Below are 22,703 nucleotides of genomic sequence, written 5' to 3' on the forward strand. Positions count from 1 at the left end.
AAGAAAAATAACGGAAGCATAAACATATGTCCAAGTGGACAAAGAAAAAAAACGGCGGAAAGTAAATATGATGAAATGATAAAATAAAGCGATAAAGCTAGAAATATAAAGAGCGGTAATATAAAGAGCGGTAATATAGAGAGCGGAAATTAAAGTTAGTTGTTAAATGTTAAAGATAACCATCTTGAAACTTGTCAAGTATGTTATCAAAGTTAGTAGGAGATCGATGGTGAGTGAATGATGTACTCGGATTTAAATTCAATGGGGTTTATCAGAAGCTTGATAAAATCATAGCGACTACACGATAAAAACCTCCACAAGTCTTAAATCAACCGCATACAATTCTCTTCCATATTTGATCTTTTTTATTCGGGACACGAAATATTGCGCTATGTTAAGCAGATCGCCAAGTGATTTATATAGAAATCACCCTACAACGAGGCCGGTCAAAACTTTATGTGCTAATGCATGCGAGAAGAACGATATGTAGATCGTTTTCCGAAAGCAATACCGCACGAAAAGAAAAATGGTGAGTGATCTAGTCTTCACCAAGAATCCATAAGAATCCTCAAGGCATTAAGACTTTCATCGATCAAAATAAAAAGAAGTAAAAGATGGAACCACATTAAAATCTCCTTTCATCTATAATTTCAATCACTTAATATTGCGGATTTGGATTTTCATCCTATCGACGCCCTAAGTCCATTGAAATTAGAGAGAAATTAGGCCTCTAACTTGTAATTCAAAGAAAATATCAAAAGAAAGGAGTAGAAGATGAGTTAGAACCAAAAACAAGTCAAAAACCACAAAAATAAGCATTCTGCCCAGTGTAAATCGATTTGCACAGAGTGTAAATCGATTTGCATAACTCTGTTTTCAAAATCTGCGTAGTTTTCAGTTGTGTAAATCGATTTGCACAAGATGTAAATCGATTTGCACAACACAGTTTTCAAAAAAAAAAAAAAAAAAAAAAAAAAAAAAAAAACAGCAAATAAAGAGAAGAAACTTGTTTAAACATAAAACCAAACACCTTGTGATCTTGGATCAATTTGTGCACGAAAATGTATCAATTAAGCAAGCAAATCTCATCAATGTAGCACCAAAGGTGCATCAAGCATAAACAACAAAGGATCACATCTTGGATCATGAAAAGGATCTAGAATTTTACCAAATCTTCACAAACTTTGAATCTTCTTCAAGAACACACAACCACAAGCCTTGATCTCTCACAATTGATGCAAAAACTAGTGTTTATGTTGAGGTTTAGCTCTAAATTAGTGAGGTTCAAGATGTGACTCACTAATTTGTGTGGAAGAGAAAGAGCTTTGAGTGATGGGTTTGGAAGAGGTGAGGAGAGAATTTGCAATAAGTTTCTTGGCTATCAAAGCTTGAAAAATGAAGAGGGGAATGCCTCAATTTATAGGAGCTAGGCTTGGGAATTTTTGTGGCTTGGAGTTAGGATTGGAAAATAGAATTAGGCTTGGAGAAAGGTTTTGGAGCCAAAAATGAGATCCAATGGTCTTGATGCAATCACATGAGGGTTTATGATTAAATGATGTAGGTAATCAAATACAAGAGCTAAGTCATGCTTCCCATGCTTGCAAATGATGTCAACACTTTCAAAAGCTGAAATTTGCCTTCATTTTTCCAAATTCGCACTGGTGCAATCGATTTGCATCTTATGCAAATCTATTTACATAGCTGAAAAAGGCAAAATCTTGGGAAAAAACAGTTATGTAAATCGATTTGCACCTTATGCGAATCGATTTGCACTTATGGCAGAAGCAAAATATGGGCAAAATCAGTTGTGTAAATCGATTTACACCTTATGCAAATCGATTTGCACAGTGAAAATGTTGAAAAATGCCCTTTTTGATGGATACTTTGACTTGGTACCTACAAAACACAAACATACAAAAGCACAAGGCAATATTTTTGGTATTTTGGTTAGTAAAACAATATATACAAGAAAAACATTGGTATTTGATGATTCTCCTTACAGATGAAGTGAGCATAACACCGAGAGCAGAGTTTTAAGATGAAACTCTTGATTGATGATTGATATGCAACTGTTGTATGATCTTAGGGTCAAAAATTGGGGTATGACAGTAATAATTGCCAATTCAGGCCACCTGTTAATAGCATTCCGCCCTTAACGTAATGAAATGTCATGCTGTGCATACAAACGACGCGATTACATAACAACAACAACAACAATAATATAACTCGGTCACATATCCACATCACACCGGTTATATTAATCCACACGGATACATCACCAAAATTGCCACTCAGGCGTTCATATTCACACAGCACACATATACCGTCAAAACATACTTGATTAGCAAATATCATTTCACAAAATACATTTATGAAAAATCATTCAACCACCAACACACTCCTCTTTATCATAAAGCATACTCAAGGGTTCCCATAATACTTCAAACGGCGCGTAGAAACGACCTACGGTTCAAAAGATACAACAAAACGAAGTTTGGAAAAACTATATTTCGCACAGTCCGCTTGAGCTCCGCTCAGCGGACCCAGACAGAAAATTATTAGACAAAAATGCAGAAACTCCGCTCAGCAGAGCTTCACAGAGATTTTTCCGCAAAAGGACCTCCGCTCAGCGGACCCAGACCGCTCAGCGGACCTGCGTAAACCTAGAAAAATCAGTTCTGCAACAGACCTGCAGAACCCCACCCAATCATCTCAAAACCTCAAATAAGCTTCCCTACACATCCTACACAATCCATACATGCCATATATTCATTCTAACAATCAATGATCCATGGTTCACTCACTAAATGTCAATAACCTAATAATTCCTTCATGAGCAAGAAAACATGGAGAAATGAAAAACAAACATGATCAATGAGGATATCTATCATCATACTACACATACACACCACAAAATCATGTTTATAACTTCAAAACTCAAAAAACACCCAATCCACCATTGTTGGTCAAACTTAGAAAAGAGCAAGAGCAAGAACAAAACAAAACAAAACAAAACTATAAGAATCATACAATCAAGATAAACTAGATTCACCCCCTTACCTTGGTTAGATTCTTGATTCTAGCTTGGTTGTTCTTCTCACAAAAATCTTTTCTTCTCTTCCTCTTCTCACTTTTCTTTCTTTTTCTCCAAAATATCTCTTTTTCTCTTCTATTCTAAGACAACATAATCTTCTACCTCTCTATAACTCTTTCTATTTCTCTACTTCTCATTTTCACCCACTCAACTCCCATAAATTCCAATTTTGGCCCAAATGTTACTAAACATTGATTCTAACCAATTAACACCCAAAACATAATAATTACACACATGGAAAGTAATAAGTAAAATATTAGCATAATTAATATTTACCGACTGACTCGACTCAAAAACGGTAAAATTTAGGAAAATGTAGCAAACATCACAATTAATCAAAAAAACACATTTACGGGCGTTACAGAAGCTGTGTCGACGGCAACATACATCTTGAATAGATGTCCGACGAAGAAGCTAGAAGGGATTACATCATAAGGATGTTGGTCGGTGTGAAGCCTAGCTTGATTCATCTGAAGGTATTTTGATCTATAGCACATAGACATTTTCCAGATCAGTTACGAAGAAAACATGATGACAAGTCGAGTCAGATGATCCTAATAGGATATCATTTGACTAGAGGTTACAAGTTGTTCGACCAAGTGAATAAGCAAGTAGTGATCAGCAGGGACGTGATCATAGATGAGCTTAAAGAATGGGATTGGACTAAGAATGTCAAGAAGGATTCAGTGCGAATCTTTTGTGAAGAACCAGCCACTGAAGTCGAAAGAGAAGAAGTTCAACAAGAAGAAGTCAGAGTTGATGCAGGCCCAAGAAGACCTCAAAGAACAAGACACATGCCTGCAAGGTCACAAGAATGTGTGGTTACATCAGATGAGATGGTCAATGACGAAGGTGAGTTGCTGCATTACGCTTTCTACGCAGATGTCCAGCCCGTCAATGCAGCTGAGGCATTGAAGGATTCGAAGTGGGTGAAAGCTATGAATGAAGAAGTGAATTACATCAAAGATAACAATACTTGGTCAATTGATGTGATATGGGTATACAATGTGAAGTATAATCCCAAAGGTGAAGTTACTCGACACAAGGCAAGGCTTGTGGCTAAAGGATATTTCTTCAGAAGGAAGGAATCGACTTCGATGAAGTTTTTGCACCTATTGCCAGGATCGAAACAATCAGGTTGGTTGTTGGTCTGGCGAATATGAACTATTGGCACATGTGTCAGATGGGTGTTAAATGTGCGTTTTTGAATGGACCCTTAGAAAAAGAAGTATATGTTGCACAACCAGTTGGGTTTGTTAAACATGGCGAAGAGAGACAGGTGTACATGCTGCATAAAGCCCTGTATGGACTCAAGCAAGCTCCAATAGCTTGTGTAATACGGTGAACTGACTTTTTATCGATCGAAATGTCGCGGTTAAGCATGAGTCGCCACCGACTTTTATTTTATCCAAACAAATTCAGAAAGGCTAAAAGAAACAGAAAAAAACCTTTTAAAGAAATCTAAGTTCGGGGGGTAATTTATGCAAAGGGAAGGTGTAAGGCACCCTTTGCATCCATGGTTTTCCATGGGCTCTTAATTGCTTTGCTTGCTCGTTTGTTTAGAAAATGTAGATGAAAAAGATAGGGACTTTAGCTTGTGAATAAGCGTTGCCCTTTTGAAAAATTATGAGAAAGAATATAATAAAAAGGTTTGAGCATTGCAAGGCAATTAGGGGCAATTACCTTAAACTCAGATGATAGGTCTCTTTTTGCCTTTCAGAATGAAAGGGTCTATCCTTGCCATAAGAGGGCAGGAAGCCTTTCGTTTGGAGGTTGAAGGGTCATCGAAGTATCCTTTACCATAAGACTGTCCCATGCCATAGAAGGGCAGGTAGTCTAAGGCAAGGACCAGAATAAGCCATCTTTTGTAGGCAGCCAGAAGATACCTCAGCCTTTTTCCGTAGGCAACTTCCGAAGGTCGAGGTCATATTTGTGTATCGAAGGCAGCATCATTTAGGGTCGTATGACCTTTAATTATCGAGGCAGCATGGCTGAGGTATCCTCAAATTCGAGGGACATGGCTTATTCTGCAAAAAACACAAAGGCAACAGGCAACAGGCAACAAGGCAACAAGGCAACAGAGAGGTTACCCCAAAAGCGTGCGTGTGTGCAACATTCACGTGGTTATGTTCAGATAATATTTATCTTGTAATTAGTGATTCTAATTTATTCAGAGTTGCACTCCCTAAATTACTAACCATACAGTATATAAAGCAAGAAACAGTAATATGGGGGAGGGAAATTGTAACCAGCGGATCCCCTTATAGGGTTTGACACAAGTAATAATTAAACAGAAAAATAAAAGGTTAGGGTTTAGGGTTACCAAACTCGTGGCTTTGGCAATTTGACAAACCCTGTAAAAGGCAAACAAAATAGGGTGAGTGTATGGCTAATTCAAAGGCGAACGGGATTGACCCTAAAATAAAGAATAAATAAATATATATAAAAAATAATTAAATAGGTAAGGGTACTTAGCTCGAATTTGATCTGATATGGTTGATAGGACGCTTTAAGGTTAACCCTGAAAAGAGACAAGGCAGAAGAGGATGAAGGCGAAACAAACCCTAATTTAAAATATAAATCAAATATAATTTAAATTAAATTAAACTGAGTACTTAACTTTGGCTTTTGAATCAGGCGCGTAGTCGGAAGGCGTTTGATGATAACTCTGAAAAAAGCACAAAGGAAATATTTCAATGTAGGGATTGATCTTCGTAAACCCTGATTAGGGCACAAGTTAGCCATAGTTAATAGAATAAATAAAATCGAATTAATTAATTATTGGTTTTCAACCTAATTAATTAAATCGGCAAAATAAAATTTTGATTAAAATATTCTAACCGCATCTTTATCAATTGATAATTATAATTAATTAAACAAATAGTTTGAATATATTAAATTAATTTAAAACAATTAAAATTATATAATAAAATAATAAATATTTTTATCTATTAACTAAAGAAAAAGTTTTTCAAGAGATTTGTATATATATATATATATATACATATAACGACTATTTAAACAAAGTATAATAAATAAAAAAACAAAAACAAACTAATTTTGTGTGATAAAAATAAAAAATTTGAGAAAAACTTAACTTTTGATTCAATGTGGTGCAGCGCATGAGGAGTATGATGGGCAAGCATCTTCTGGGGCGTCAGATTTGAGTGCTCGAGAGATCCAATGATGTATATGCGAGGGCGTATAGCAGGCGCAAAGGACGCATCTGCACAGGATTACTAATGGCAAAAATCTAAAAAAAATAAGTATGTGGTGGGTATCGAACCCACGTCTTGAACCATGCCAGCGTGTTTCCGTTGCCGTCTTTTCTGCGTGTGTATGTTGTTACTATAGCGCGCCAACAAATATATAAGAAAAAACAAATCGAGATTTTGAATAAAAAAGCGCCCAGCCTGTCATCCCCTTCGTGGGATTTTCTGGAAAAAATAACAGACACTTTGGCAACGTTTTTCATTGTGGCCATAAACCTCCAATCTCAAATCCTGCAAATATTAATCAATAGATCCTAAAAGATAATCAATATCAATCATAATCAAGCCCCTGAACCCAATGGAAGCGTCGGTTTTGGCCAATTCTTACAGATCTCAGAGTTCCTAATTTGAAGCTCTGAAACCCTAACAATGGTGACTCTTTCAAACAAGTTTCAAAATCAAATTCAATCTCCAGAAACATCATAAGCATCGATATAAACACCAATATGCAATCAAATTTAATTTATAACGCGCAAAAACTCGTGATTGACATTAACGAAAATTTGAGCAAACCGTGGGATAACGATGATGATTCTGAGCCCTGCGATCTAAGGGAGTGATTGGAAATCCTTCAGTACCGTCCCAGGAGTGTGCTGGAATCTTCAAACCGCCTTGATTCGACCTCTAAGTGCCAACCGATTTTGAGTGTTCTTGAGATTTTTTGAACTCGGTTTTGAACATTCTTGGCTGCAAAAAAAACTCCCCTAATGCTTTGGATCCGTGAGATATATATAAGAGATTGTTTTTAGGTCTAGAAGCTCCATCAAATCTTGGTAATTTGTGAGATTAATATTGTATTGAATCTTGATTGAAATCTTCCAATTTTGGCTCCAATTTCCTTTATCTCTTTCCAATCAATATTCCCATGAATTTCAATCAATAATAATGCAGTTAGATAATTATATTTGATTGGAAATCCAAGCCATATCACATCTTTTGATTTTTGCTTGATTTACTTGAATTTAATCATTTTTAAATAAATAAAAAATCATAAAAAATCAACTAAATCCAATAAACTCGTGTAAATGGATATATCCCTCATTAATGACTTGTAGAACAAGATTGGATCAAAAAATATTGGGCCATATGAGATACCTTGGAGCCACTGATTCACTGATTCCCTTTTGAAAGAAACAAACCCTAGTTTAGAGCCTTTGTGTAGGAGAAATTGTCTAGGAGCTTTGCATATGGATTTGAAACTTGAATAGGAGAAATAATGTGGGCAAATTTTGGGGTATGACAGCTTGGAATAAGAAGATCGACAATTTCCAAAGGGAGAAGAAATTTGTTAACTGCACAATTGAGCATGGAGTATATGCAAGAAGAAGCAAGAGTGAATTGCTTGTACTATGTCTCTATGTCGATGACTTGTTGATAACAGGTAACTGCAAGAAAGAGAACGAAGACTTCAGAGGTGATCTTAGCAAGGAATTCGAAATTTCAGATCTGGGCGACATTTCATATTTCCTTGGCATCGAATTCTACAAGAGTAGTAGAGTCTTGATGATGCTTCAAAGAAGATATGCAAGTGAAATTCTTAAAAGATTTGAGATGGAAGAATGAAACTCGACTTCAACACCTGCAGAACCAAGACTGCAACTATCGAAAGATACATATGAAGATAATGTCGACCGAACCTAATACAAAAGACTTATTGGGTCACTAAGATACATTTGTCATACGAGGTCTGACTTAACATACAGTGTAGGTTTGGTAAGTAGATTCATGCAGAAGCCAAAGGTATCACACCTAACAGCGGCAAAGAGGATATTGAGGTATCTAAAAGGAACGCTCAACCATGGCATTTAATTTATTGCAGCTGATAATGGAAAAGAATGCAGGTTAGTGGGGTACACTGATTCAAGTTGGTGTAGTGATGCTGAGGATCGAAAATCCACAGCAAGATATGTGCTTATTCTAGGTGGTACACCAGTTTCTTGGAGTTCGAGAAAGGAAGCAATAGTGGCATTATCATCATGCGAATCAGAGTATATAGCTGATTCTCTTTGTGCATGTCAAGCAACATGGATGGTGAACTTGGTCGAAGAGATAACAGTTAAAGATCATAGACCAATTACCATGAAGATCGACAACATGTCAGCTATCAACCTGACGAAAAACCCGATAACACATGATCGAAACAAGCACATCAAAATGAGGTTCCATTATCTTCAAGAGTAGGTAGCAGATGGAGAGATGAAGTTGGAACATTGCAGAACTGAGAATCAGATTGGAGATATCATGACGAAGGGAGTGTTGGTTGAAATATTCGAAAGACTACAAGCTATGATGAATGTAAATAGCTTAGACACAATGAATTAGGTGGTATGTTAAATTGTAATTGATAGTGTCGAATAATGTGTGTGTCGAACTAGATTTGACTTAGTTAGGTTTGATTTAGTTACACACAGAGTTGATTAGATTTGATTTAGTTCCAAAATAGGTATTTCGGGATTTTTCTATTATGGGTATTTAGCTTAGGGGGCAAGCTAACTCATTATAAATAGAGGGAGAAACCCCTATTTTTGAAATTTCATTCATTCACAGAATTTTGCAGTTGCAAAGTGAATAAAGAAGTTTCCACAATTTGTGGGCAGAGAGTTACTCTAGAGAAACCCTAATCTCTTTTCTTCTTTAAATTTCTTTTCTTTTCATCGTTATTGTGATAGAAATTCATCATAGGTTTTGGTGGATTTCCAACAGTGAAGACATGACTGAGATAAAAACTACTATGACTGCTCGAATAAATTAGTTCATGGAGATCATAGAGAATATGGCTCGAGGACAAGAAGAACTAAGGGATGTTGTTCAAAGGCCCATTGTTGTGGGAAACCCTGGCCAAACCTCTGGTAGCGTGCCTCCTGCTAGTATTGGTTTTGTGCCTCCTTCTGCTACTGGTACTAGGAGAACTAAGAGAATATTAATCATAATTTTCTCTTCTTGAATTCTTATCCTCTCTCTTAATTTCTTTTTTTATTGTTTATCACCATCGCTATAGTTCGGTTCCAGGGATCAGTTCTAGCATCAAATGGGTCAAACCCCCTCCCGATCGCAGTTGCGGGAAATCGAATTGTGGTTCTCCCTACCAAATACAGCGTCAGACCAACTAACGATTGTTTTTCTCTCTTTTAATTTCTTTAGGGTCTACTCACAATCAAAGAGCTCAATTTGTTAATCACCTTAAGTATTTGGCCAGGTGCATCATATTTTCAGATTTTGGGTATAAGTTTTGTATAGATATTTCATAATATTTGTAGCATTTAAGTACACTTTATTCTATTTAAGTATTTTTATTTTATAAATTAATGTGTGATTAAAGAATTGATTTTATTTTATAATATATCAATTTATTGTTTATATCCAATTCTTAAAATCCAATTGAATATATAAATCTATTTAAATATTATATTCTTTAGATTTAATAATTTAAGTTTATTCTATAAAATATATAAATAGTGTCAATAAAGTTTGAGATGTGTTGAATATTTTACACATACATTCTATATTTTTTAAATAGGGATATTTGTGGTGCGATTTGAATATGTTTTTAAAGTAAAAATACATCCAATTCAAAGATAAATTTATTTATAGTTTTGAATCGGTTTTAAAAATCAATTTGAAATTCAATCCAAATAGAAGGATTTTATAAAATAACATCCAATAATATTTTATTTTTTGTGATTTTTAGTTTTTTTAATTAATATAGAATTTTTATTTAAATTAATTTGAATCTGAAAACCCTAATTTTAAGTGTATCATTAGTTAGACTTAGGGCATGACCATAACCCGTTTGTTGGCATGATATATATTTCTATTCCTATTATACCCCTTTTGAAAATATCACGCAAACTTTAACGCTCCAGTTCAATTTTTCCCGTCTTTCCCATTTAACCGCTAGAATTAAACCTAACCTTATATACTCTCCTTGTGAAAATCTCACGCACACTTTTTAGCTTTTTTTGTTTTTCTTTTAGTTGAAAGACAATGGCTAAAAAATACGAAGGACGTGCAGTAGGAATAGACCTTGGAACGACGTATTCTTGTGTTGCTGTGTGGCTTGATGATCAAAATAGAGTTGAGATTATTCCTAATGACCAAGGCAACAGAACCACTCCTTCTGTTGTTGCTTTCAACGATGATCAAAGATTGATTGGTGATGCTGCTAAGAATCAGGTTGCATCTAACACACAAAACACTGTGTTCGGTATACTTCTCTTTTCTCTACCACTTCATGTACTTATTATTATTAGTGATATTTTCGATGTTGCATTCACGGTTTTCTTGTTAGTTAGGGTATCAAAAGCTATGGTGAAACCTTTTACTTGAAACTTGGTTTTTATGTAATTGCTATTTTAGAAAACTGTGTTTCTCTTTTCAGATGCTAAGAGGTTAATTGGTAGGAAGTTTAGTGATCCGGTTGTTAGAAAAGATATATTGTTGTGGCCATTTAAGGTCATTGCAGGTGTCAATAACAAGCCCGTGATTACCCTTAAGTATAAGGGTCAACAGAAACAATATTGTGCTGAGGAAATATCATCCATGATTCTTTCAAAGATGCGGGAAGTTGCAGAGGCATATCTGGAGTCGCCGGTCAAGAATGCTGTTGTTACTGTGCCAGCTTACTTCAATGATTCTCAGCGAAAAGCCACCATAGATGCTGGCGCCATTGCAGGCCTTAATGTTATTCAGATAATCAACGAACCTACTGCTGCTGCGATTGCATATGGTCTTGATAGGAGAAGAAATTATGATGGTAAAAGAAATATTTTTGTCTTTGACCTTGGTGGTGGGACTTTTGATGTGTCTATCCTCACAATTAAAGGGGATGTCTTTGAAGTAAAAGCCACTGCCGGAGACACTCACCTCGGAGGAGAGGACTTTGATAACAGAATGGTGAACCATTTTGTAGAAGAGTTCGAGAAAAAACATAAAGTGGACATTAGTCTTAACCCAAGAGCCTTAAGGAGGTTGAGAACTGCTTGCGAAAGAGCAAAAAGGATACTCTCATTCGCCTTTGTAACCACAATTGAGCTTGATTCTTTAGTTAATGGAATTGACTTCTATTCCTTAATAACTCGTGCCAAGTTTGAGGAAATTAATATGGATCTCTTTAATGAATGTATGAATATTGTTGATAGTTGTCTGAGCGACTCAACGATCTGCAATGGTGATATAGATGATGTTGTTCTTGTGGGTGGCTCCTCTAGGATTCCCAAAGTGCAAGAACTGTTGCAAGACTTTTTCAAGGGAAAACATTTGTGCAAGGGTATAAATCCAGATGAGGCTGTTGCTTATGGTGCGGCTGTCCAGGCTGCTATTTTGAGTAAAGGCTTTAAGAATGTCCCAAACTTGGTGCTGCGAGATGTTACCCCATTATCACTTGGTATCGAAGCAGAGATTGATGGTGTCATGAGTGTGGTGATTCCTAGGAACACTAGCATACCTGTCAAAAAGTTTAAAGGATATGCTACACGTAAAGATAACCATTGCAGTGTCGGGATTAATGTTTATGAAGGTGAGAGAGCAAGAGCCACAGACAACAATCTGCTTGGTAAGTTCAGTCTTTCTTGTCTTCCAGGTGCTCCTCGGGGTCAGCTCTTAGATGTATGCTTTGACATAGATGAAAATGGTGTTCTAACTGTTTCCGCTAAGGAAGTATCTACAGGCAATACAAATGAGATCACCATAACCAATGACAAAGAAAGGTTGTCAGCAGTCGAAATTAAAAAAATGATTGAAGAAGCTGAAAGATACAATGCTGAAGATAAGAAATTCTTAAAAAAGGCCAAGATAATGAATGCATTGGATGAATGTGTTTATAATATGAAGAATGCTTTAAAGAAGGATGTTAATTTAAAGCTATCCCCTCAAGAAAGTGAGAAGATTAATAATGCAATTACAGTGGCCACAAATTTAATTGAAGGGAGTAACAAAACGAATGAAATAGATGTTCTTGAGGATCATTTGAAGGAGCTGGAGAGCTTGTTGAAAAATCTTGCAGCCATGACTGGCTAGATTTCAAGTGATATCTTTAGGTTGATTGTTATTCTCTAATGGTATTCAAGTTTATGATAATGTTTACATTGAACGTTTATTGAACATTTTATTATTGTTTCTGTTTAAATAGTTTTCCTTCCTAATTTTTTAAATATGATTGAGAAGCATATATTCACCTCTTCACCTTTAGATTGTTAAAAAGTCTCTTAGACATTCACTCAATAAAGTCCATATATGCTTGCCTTGACCTTCTGCTTGTAAATGAATGAAATGTTTAAGCAATGCAAAGGGAGTAAACTAATTTGTTGGCTTCATACATTGAGTGAAAGTGAAGTGATAATTCTTCATTTAGTATATATATCTTTTGATTTTGGTTCCGTTCGAATAAATTTTTACTATGGTTTGGTTCGATTCTGTTCAATTTTTCTCCCAAAACCAAAAGAAAACTTGTTTCACTTGTGATTCCGACTGATTTGACTTTGATTCAGATTTGATATTTTTCCAAAGGCTATAACCATTTATAAAGACATGCTCATGCCATATAATATCCGATATGAGACTCTTAACATGTCATTTAATTCAAAGAGTTTTTGCCAAAAAATACTAAAAAACAATGTGTCTCAATCTGAAACAACTAATCATGGAAAACCATGAAGATGGAGTACAAATGAGACAAACAATTTTGCAACCTTGGAATTCTTAAACAATGTATGTAGATCACCTAAATGACATATTTGAACAAATAGTTGGTTCGGTAATAAAAACCACGGTGACGTCTTTACATACACACTCGGGATGAAGTGGTTATAATAATCTTACTAGAACTTGAGAAAACTCTATTTATTTTTAAGTAGATTACACCCAAAACCAAAAGATAACTTGTTTCGCTTGTGATTTTGACTAATTTGACTTTGATTCAGAGTTTATACATACATACATACACTTTTCAAAATCGCCTCTGCAATCTCTGCATCTTTTTGAAGAACAAATATTATATGAAAATGATCTGATAGTGAATGCGTTAATCAATCTTAGAGGCATATAGTTGTGTTGTGCATGTATGTACTGTCTTGATTCTAAACTTTTGATATGTTTAGAAGACAGGAAACAAAAACAATCTAAGTAACAAATTCAAGGCAAAATGTATCATAAATTTGAATACTATTATTAGATAACCTACCTAAAGATTTACATATTCAGCACACACACAAAAGCAAGATATCAATCTAAATCTTATTAAAGAAATATAAAATTAGCAATCTTGGCATTAAGGTTTTCCAACATGCTATCCAACTCCTTCAGATGACCCTCAAGAACATCAATTTCATTCTGTTGGTTATTCTTATCAAGCAAATTCTCGGCAACAGTAATAGCATTGTTAATCTTCTCCCTTTCTTGAGAAGTGAGCATTAAATGAACATTATCCTTCTTCAATGATTTCTTCATATTGTAAACACAAGAATCCAATGCACTCGTTACCTGGGCCTTTCTTAAGAATTTCTTATCTTCCGCTTGATATGTTTCTGCTTCTTCAATCAGTTTTTTAATGTCGAATGATGATAACCTTTCTTTGTCATTAGTTATGGTGATCTCGTTTGTATTGCCTGTAGATATTTCCTTTGCGGAAACAGTTAGAATACCATTTTCATCGATGACAAAACATACATCTAAGGGCTCTCCCCGAAGAGAGCCTGGACGGCAAGAAAGGTTGAAGAAACCAAGCAGATTGTTGTCAATGGCTCTTGCTCTCTCACCTTCATAAATTTTTATAGAGACTTCGCAATGGTTATCTTTAGCGGTCGAAAATCTTTTTGTCTGCTTGATAGGCACAGAAGTATTCTTAGGAATAACCACACTCATTATATCATACTCATCTGCGATACCTAGTGAAAGTGGAGTAACATCTCGCAGCACCAAGTTTGGGACATTCTTAACGCCTTCACTCAAAATAGCAGCCTGAACAGCTGCACCATAAGCAACAGCCTCATCCGGATTTATACTCTTGCAGAGATCCTTTCCTTCAAAAAAAATCTGCAATAGATCCTTCACTTTGGGAATCCTAGAGGAACCACCCACAAGAACGACATCATCTATATCACTTTTGTGGATCTTTGAATCACTAAGACAACTATCCACAATTGTCATGCATTCATCAAACAGATCCATATTAATTTCCTCAAACTTGGCACGGGTTATTGATGAAGAAAAATCAATTCCTCGAAACAAAGAATCTACCTCAATAGTAGTGACAAAAGCATAAGAGAGTGTCCTCTTTGCTCTCTCGCAGGCAGTTCTCAACCTCCTTAAAGCTTTTGGATTCCCACTAATGTTCACTCTTTTCTTCTTTTTGAACTCCTTTACAAAGTAATCCACCATTCTGTTATCAAAGTCCTCTCCTCCGAGATGAGTGTTTCCAGCCGTAGCTTTTACTTCAAAGACATCACCTTTAATTGTGAGGATAGACACATCAAAAGTCCCACCACCAAGGTCAAACACAAAAATATTCCTTTTACCATCACAGTTTCTTCTCTTATCAAGACCATATGCAATCGCAGCAGCAGTAGGTTCATTGATTATCCGAATTACATTAAGGCCAGCAATGGCGCCAGCATCTATGGTGGCTTTTCGCTGAGAATCATTGAAGTAAGCCGGCACAGTAACCACAGCATTCTTGACAGACGACTCCAGATATGCCTCTGCAATTTCTCGCATCTTTGAGAGAATCATGGATGATATTTCCTCCGCACAAAATTCCTTCTCTTCACCCTTATACTTAAGGGTAATCATTGGTTTGTCTTCGACACCCGCAATGACCTTGAATGGCCACAGCATTACATCCTTCTGAACAATTGCATCACTAAACTTTCTACCAATTAACCTCTTAGCATCTGAAAATAGAAACACAATATTAATACTAATAGTAAATTCTCATTATCAATTTGTCTAAATAAAGATTTGAATCAGCCTCTTCAACAACTACTATTTACAAAACACAGTGTTAGAGGGAAGAGAAATTTACCAAACAAGGTGTTTTGTGGGTTAGATGCAACCTGATTCTTAGCAGCATCACCGATCAATCTTTGATCATCATTGAAAGCAACAACAGAAGGAGTGGTTCTATTGCCTTGGTCATTATGAATAATCTCAACTCTATTGTGATCATCAAGCCACACAGCAACACAAGAATACGTTGTTCCTAGGTCTATTCCTACTGCACGTCCTTCATATTTCTTAGCCATTGTGTCTTACAAGTAAAAGAAACAAAAACAAGCTTTTTAAAGGTTAGGTTTTATTCAAGACTCAAAAACCCTTTCTTGAATAGGAATAGAAATATTATATATCATGCAACAAAAGGGTTATGGTCTTGCCTCATGTACGACCCAGGATAAATTTAAAACGGATGTAGAATCTTTTATATATGGAAAATGCTTATTAGTAAGAAAATAGAAAAATAAGAAAGGCAAGAATAGATCCCAACCATCTATTATCACCACAACCCCATGATCCCTATTAAAAAGGAAGTTAAATTTAATTGACACTAAATATTTATATATTTTATGGAATAAATTTTAAAATCAAATCTTTTGTATATAAAAATAGTATGTGTAATAATTCACAAATCTCAAATTCCATTGACACAAAATATTTATATATTTTATGGAATAAATTTTTAAATCAATCTTTTGCATATAAAAAAGTATGGGTAAAATTGATCGGTTTATAATATTTTTTTCAAACATTATTTATTGGTATATTCTTTAATATCGTATTTTTTGGTGTATTTTATGCTATTATTTTTAAAAAATATATTTCATGTTATATTTTTCAAACAAATTACAAGTTGTTCTTAATCCATATGAAACCGTGACTTGATTTCCACTGTGTAATACGGTGAACTGACTTTATATCGAAATGTCGCGGTAAGCAAGAGTTAAATATCACAAAATATATGCAAAGTAAAGACATAATTTAAAATGAGTGATAGCGAAATAATTTGTTCAAGACAAACATATGCAATGCACTGATGATGATTATTAAAACAGATAATGTCTGTCATGATCCAAATGTTTAAACAAACAGAAAAGAAACTTGCAAATGAAGGTAGATCTAATGATCCAAAAGTTCGTCCGTCTAGACGTTAATCAACCTTGTCATGACTAGGCATAGGAGCGGTGATCACCACAGGAGTTTCAAGAGGGTTGAATTCAACTTTACCAGCATCGATCATGTCTTGGATCTTATTCTTCAGTGTCCAACAGTTATTAGTGTCGTGTCTATGACTATCGGAATGGTGTGCGCTCTTTGCATTGAGTTTATAGCCAAGAGCGGAGGTGTTAGGATTCTTAGGAGGGTCCCTCAGAGTAATCAATTCGATCTTCAATAGATGTTGTAATGCTTGAGCCAATGACATATTGATCTTGGTTAGTTGACGTTTAGGTACGTCTGGCTTTCGTCGTTGTTGTAGAACTGGTATAGAGATCAGAATTGTCCCCACGGATTGGTTGCGTTCATTACGACTCTTCTGATTGTGCACAGCATCCGTTATATGAGGTTCCTCAGGTGAATTGAAATCAGTGATCTTGTCATCGATTAAATCTTGAATCCTATGCTTCAATGGTCCACAATCTTCGGTATCATGACCAAGACTATTCGAATGATAAGCACAGCTCGCATGATACTTGTATCCAAGAGCAGGATTGGCAGGACTTGGATATGGAGGCAATAGGGTTATCAAGTTCTGATTGAGCAATTGTTGCAGAATTTGAGACAATGGTGTGTGCAATGGAGTAAACTTTGCTGCATATGCTGATCTTTTTTCTTCTGGGTTAACAAGGTTTTTCAACTCATCTTGCCCCTTGGCCAAGTTCAGAATCAAAACTTGGAACCGGATATTCTGAGCTTGAAAATTTTTGACTGTTTGCTCGAGATCCATTTGTGCTGAAATAAACAGCAAGGAAGAATGCGAAGCCTATTGCGGAAACCTGTTATGCAATGTTTATGAATGTAGATGCAATGTTTTCAAGGATTTTTAGGAAATTTAGTTCACGACATATAGAAATTAAATTGGTCTCAGCCTTGTCTGAAGAACTCTGACTTTCGTCTTGGAACATCCTTCTTTGAGAATCAAGCTCACCATATCGAGTGGGTCATCGCCTCTGATTCGGGATATCTCTGAATTTGAAGGTACATGGCTAGAGGAAAATAAATCCTATTGCCCCTTGATAGGTATGATGTCTTTAAACTGGAAGGCATACGGCCAGAGGAAAATAAATCCTCTTTCCCCTTGATGGGTACGGTGTCTTTGATTTGGCAGACAATTGGCCAGAGGAACGTAAATCCTCTTGCCCCTAGATAGGAATTCCATCCTTGATAAGAGCACCTGAAACTGTGCGCCCTAAATTCCTAAGATCCTTGTAAGGGTTAGTTAACATGATATGTTATGATGTCATGATGTCATGCACATGTAATGCATTAAGTAAAGCATAAGGTAATAATGACGAAATGTCCTACAAGCAAAACCTGCAAGGAAATCGGAGCGTTAGATAACAAACACAAGCAAGTCATACAAGTGTCCTTAGGTCGAAAGGCTTGCATGAAGTTTAGATCATGTGAGATACCCTTCCCAAAGGTATTTCTAAGGATAAAGATGATATCAGCAACGGGTTCTACCGAGTTACCCAGAATTGTCAGCCCCCTCTAAAGCACCCTCGAACATGGTACATGCATACCACGCAATGATACTTTAGGAAGAAACCTATTTGAGTTGTAGTATCGGGTCGCGACCATAACTTGGCATGCACCAAGAATAGCCCTCCCACTACGTTCCTAAAAGTTAAGATGGGTTAAAGGTGACTAAAGGTCCTTGAGCTCCGACGCACCCAAAGATACATGCGTAAACCTCTCTCATGCAAAAGAGGTATACAATAACAAGTGGAGGGCTAACTCAAGTGCGAACTTCATTTTGACCAATCCCAAGCATGCACAAGGGAGGTCTCCATTACTATGCCGCTCCTAACTTAAGTGTTCTTGAATCCGGGTGTAGGTTTTGTCCTTCATTTATTCCCAAAACAGCCCTGAAAAATAAAGCAAACAAAGCAAACAATAGAAAACATTTAAGTGAATCCTAAACTTTTAAGGTAACCCCTCTTTTATAAGAAAATTCTCCCCAGCAGAGTCGCCAGTTCAATGACAATTAAGACTAACCCTAATTTGATCAAAAGAGGCAAAATAAAATGATATTTAAAATAAATATAGAATTTTGACTTAAGGAAAGCAGAGCCTTGTTCAATTGAGATTGAGGAAGAGTTAAATATCACAAAATATATGCAAAGTATAGACATAATTTAAAATGAGTGATAGCGAAATAATTTGTTCAAGACAAACATATGCAATGCACTGATGATGATTATTAAAACAGATAATGTCTGGCATGATCCAAATGTTTAAACAAACAGAAAAGAAACTTGCAAATGAAGGTAGATCTAATGATCCAAAAGTTCGTCCATCTAGACGTTAATCAGCCTTGTCATGACTAGGCATAGGAGCGGTGATCACCACAGGAGTTTCAAGAGGGTTGAATTCAACTTTACCAGCATCGATCATGTCTTGGATCTTATTCTTCAGTGTCCAACAGTTATTAGTGTCGTGTCTAGGACTATCGGAATGGTGTGCGCTCTTTGCATTGAGTTTATAGCCAAGAGCGGAGGTGTTAGGATTCTTAGGAGGGTCCCTCAGAGTAATCAATTCGATCTTCAATAGATGTTGGAATGCTTGAGCCAATGACATATTGATCTTGGTGAGTTGACGTTTAGGTACGTCTGGCTTTCGTCGTTGTTGTAGAACTGGTATAGAGATCAGAATTGTCCCCACGGATTGGTTGCGTTCATTACGACTCTTCTGATTGTGCACAGCATCCGTTATATGAGGTTCCTCAGGTGAATTGAAATCAGTGATCTTGTCATCGATTAAATCAAGAAGAGAAGACTCACAATGATAAAGAGGATCTCCATGTGGTGGTTCCAAACAAGCTTGTGGTGTCGGCGTTAATGGGTTAACCCGAACATGGTGGTAGTCATCAGAGAGAAGCGGGTTCGACGGTGGTTGGTCGTGCTCGCCGTCGAATCAGAGAAAGTGGCTCGCCGTTGGGAGGCACGATTGTTTCGTCGGGCTAGGGGAGCTCGTGAATCGGAAGACTTCGCGGAGGAGAGGCGTGTTGGGTGCCTCCGGAGGTTGCCATGGCGGGCTCGGTTGATGCATTTGTGGTGGTTTAGAGGTGACATCAATGGCCGGCGGCATGGATTCATGTCGGAGCTTTGTTCTCCGCCGATGATGGTGGTGTACGGATCCGACGAAGGACGTTTTCGGCATGGCGGTGAGAGTATTCCCGCGGCTACATCTTCTTCTATCTTTGTACTCTATTCTTTATTCTCATGCATCTTCCTATCACCTGCAAATTGTTAGAATAACAGAGAATAGAGAATATGTGTGACAATGGTTTGTGGAACAATAAGTCTTTGTAGGTTCTTGTGTACACTTTGTGTACAATCCACTTTCTTTTACATTACAATACAAAAAAAGTTCTAAAAGTATGTATGTACGTGTGTGGCATTTTTTTGTGTTTGGATTGAAAGATGGAGAAGACGGTAGTGTTAAGGTTAGGATTGTTGGTTGATTTGTTAGTCAGGTCAAAAACTACTGGAAAAATTTGTACGGCAAAGAGATATATACATGAATAAGGGTTGTAAAAAGTTAGTCCCCCAAATCTGTACGTGAAGGAGCCTATTTATAACACCTAAAATCAGGTTAAAAAATCAGAAATTAAATGGACAAAAAATTAATTAAAATACCCAGCCCAAAATTGGAATTATTTAATTAATTAAAAAAAATGATACTAACCTAAAAAATGCAACCTTTTAAAGAATGAACAAATCTTTTTATATATATATATATATATATATATATATATATATATATATATATATATATATATATATATATATATATATATATATATATATATATATATATATATATATATATATATTATTTATGTTTTTTTTTTGTTTTTTTTTTAATAAAAATGGAAAAAGCGAAAATAACTATTTAAAACCAGAATCTAATTAAAAAATTGATTAAAATAACAAATTTATTTGCAATAAAAATATATAAAAAACACAGTTTAAAACGAAAATAAAGTTAGCAACAAATAAAAAACGTCAATAGTGAGCCTCGAACACGGGACTGTATACCTGTCAGCCTTACCTCCTTACCAATTGTGTCATGTCATTTAATCGACATAAAATGACATACGTGATTATGTGAGGGCAAATTTTGGGGTATGACACTGTTGGCTGGGGATTTTGTTTGGAAAGAATATCCTTTGAAAAGTTACAAATCGAAGGAAGATGGTTACTGATGACCATTTCTGAGTTTAAAAATGGCTACTGATGGCCATGTTTCGAGGATGTTGGTTTGAGTTGGAATAAAGATGGTTAGACTTGGAGCTAATTCGAAGAGGAATATCTTTAAAAGACTTAAACGTTTTTACGAAATACGTAAAGTACTGAGGCTGAACGTGTCTTCGTGGCATTCTCGATACTGGTTACGTTGCCATGTGTCGAAAGAAGATTCAGGCGGGATGATTTGAATTTCGAAGTAGTTTGTGTAACCGCACAAAGACAGATGGCATCCCAGGGTTTTCTTGTGGGCAACGTGGCGTTAGATTAGTATAGGACCGTTAGGGTCGAAATTAGTATAAATAAGGGTCTTAATGTTAGGATTCCGTGTGTTCATTTTGTACAAATCACTCACAAATCACTCAAGTATCAAGTGTTTAGAGAACGAGTTCGCTGAGAAATGTACGTATGACGCCAACATCAATTTGAATACATTTGTGTTTTCCTTTATTCAAGTATCTTTTCATTATTACTGCTTCCATTTACTTCCTGTTATTTATCTTCTTGCATTTCTTTCGTTGCGTCTAAACTTTCATTTCGAGGCACTTTACATTCCTGCATTTTACATTACTGCATGTTATATTTCTGCACTTTACTTTTTATGCAATTTACATGCTTTTATTTATGTTTCTTTGAAAGTTATATTAACTCGTATGACCAATATTGTTTCAAGTGAACATTCATAAGATCGAATCACAAAACAAGTTTTCTCGAAGTCAGAATAGGCAAACATGAATCGAATCCTTGCAAAAGACATTTGTTTGACTATGTCCTAGGATCAATCTAGTCGATCCTACGAGTAACCAAAGTATACTTTATAGTTTGGAGGACTAGCGGTTGTTTACCGGAAATCACCGTAAACAAATTGGCACGCCCAGTGGGACAGTGTCAAACAGATTGTTATTAATTGATTGTTTTGTTTTGTCTAGAAAATATCAAGACCTTGTATGAACCTTAGGAACGGAAAATTAACCAACAGTGCACAACCGATTCCTAAACGAAGGTACAACAAGAAAATGGTCAATGCGGCCAGTGGGGGGAAATCAAGATCCCCCACAAGGGTCAGGAACAGTAGCGACAAATTCTACGCACGTTTCGACTTCTACTCAAGAGGCGCAGGCTATACCAGTTTCGACAAGATCTGAACCCATAGGTAGTTCCCAGGCGATACCCAAAAATACCACAGGGACAACAGGGACTGTACCAGTTTCGAGTTCGACTACCGCGCCTCCATTCATCAGCGCAAGCGAGATACCACCTTTCTCGACAAACGCTGCAAGTCAGTTATTTTCCCCAGGACCATCATCGACTTTCGAAGGTTGGAGACCCAACAATCCATATGGAATGCCATATTCATATATGACGGGATTACGAGGATCAGGGCCTACATACACTACAACTAACCCGACGGCATTTTCGCCGAATGTCAGTTCGATAGGTCGAAGCGCACAGAATACTGGCTTCTCTGCCCAAGTACCCCCTTTTACCACAAGTAGTCAAGCAACATTTCGACAGGAAATGGATGCAAGTAACCATGATATGTTAGGAACTCTTGCTAAAGAATTGGGCTCCATCTTGAATCCGTTAGCAACAAACATTGCTAGGACTAACCAGGATAATGTGGAAACTTTCCAAAAAATATCATCTCAAATAAATCGAATGGCAGATTTTTTAGGAGTTCCACAAAATAGACGAAGGAACAACCAATCAACTTATCAGGAAGGGGAACCCATTTTAGAACAAGTTCGAGCCATAGCACCGCCACCTAGACCAACACCAGTCGAACAAAACCAAGTGATAGACTTAGAAACTCGAAGTCAAACGACTAACGTTGGCCAACAAGTAGTTGCCCAGCAACAGCCTAATCTAGTTGTAGTAAGTAGA

The 22,703-nt window shown here is 36.3% G+C and overlaps 2 protein-coding genes across 2 annotated transcripts; one reads left to right on the forward strand and one right to left on the reverse strand.

Moving 5' to 3' along the window:
• Positions 1 to 10,350: 10,350 nt before the first annotated feature.
• Positions 10,351 to 12,381, forward strand: LOC131640593 (heat shock cognate 70 kDa protein-like). Its single transcript, XM_058910977.1, has 2 exons — positions 10,351 to 10,570; positions 10,745 to 12,381. Exons 1-2 carry the CDS (start codon positions 10,351 to 10,353, stop codon positions 12,379 to 12,381), a joined length of 1,857 nt encoding a protein of 618 aa, XP_058766960.1.
• A 1,218-nt stretch (positions 12,382 to 13,599) lies between these two features.
• Positions 13,600 to 15,602, reverse strand: LOC131640594 (heat shock cognate 70 kDa protein-like). Its single transcript, XM_058910978.1, has 2 exons — positions 15,383 to 15,602; positions 13,600 to 15,251 (listed from the first exon to the last, which is right to left on the reverse strand). Exons 1-2 carry the CDS (start codon positions 15,600 to 15,602, stop codon positions 13,600 to 13,602), a joined length of 1,872 nt encoding a protein of 623 aa, XP_058766961.1.
• Between the last annotated feature and the right edge of the window lie 7,101 nt (positions 15,603 to 22,703).

This window comes from Vicia villosa, unplaced genomic scaffold, assembly GCF_029867415.1.
Source record: "Vicia villosa cultivar HV-30 ecotype Madison, WI unplaced genomic scaffold, Vvil1.0 ctg.003211F_1_1, whole genome shotgun sequence".
Classification (NCBI taxonomy): domain Eukaryota; kingdom Viridiplantae; phylum Streptophyta; class Magnoliopsida; order Fabales; family Fabaceae; genus Vicia; species Vicia villosa.

Excerpts from the sequence above, each read along its gene's own strand:
- LOC131640593 (XM_058910977.1), top strand. The coding sequence starts at position 10,351 with ATGGCTAAAAAATACGAAGGACGTGCAGTAGGAATAGACCTTGGAACG. Across the intron at positions 10,571-10,744 it reads CACACAAAACACTGTGTTCG|ATGCTAAGAGGTTAATTGGT; the intron begins GTATACTTCTCT and ends TTCTCTTTTCAG.
- LOC131640594 (XM_058910978.1), bottom strand. The coding sequence starts at position 15,602 with ATGGCTAAGAAATATGAAGGACGTGCAGTAGGAATAGACCTAGGAACA. Across the intron at positions 15,252-15,382 it reads CCCACAAAACACCTTGTTTG|ATGCTAAGAGGTTAATTGGT; the intron begins GTAAATTTCTCT and ends TTCTATTTTCAG.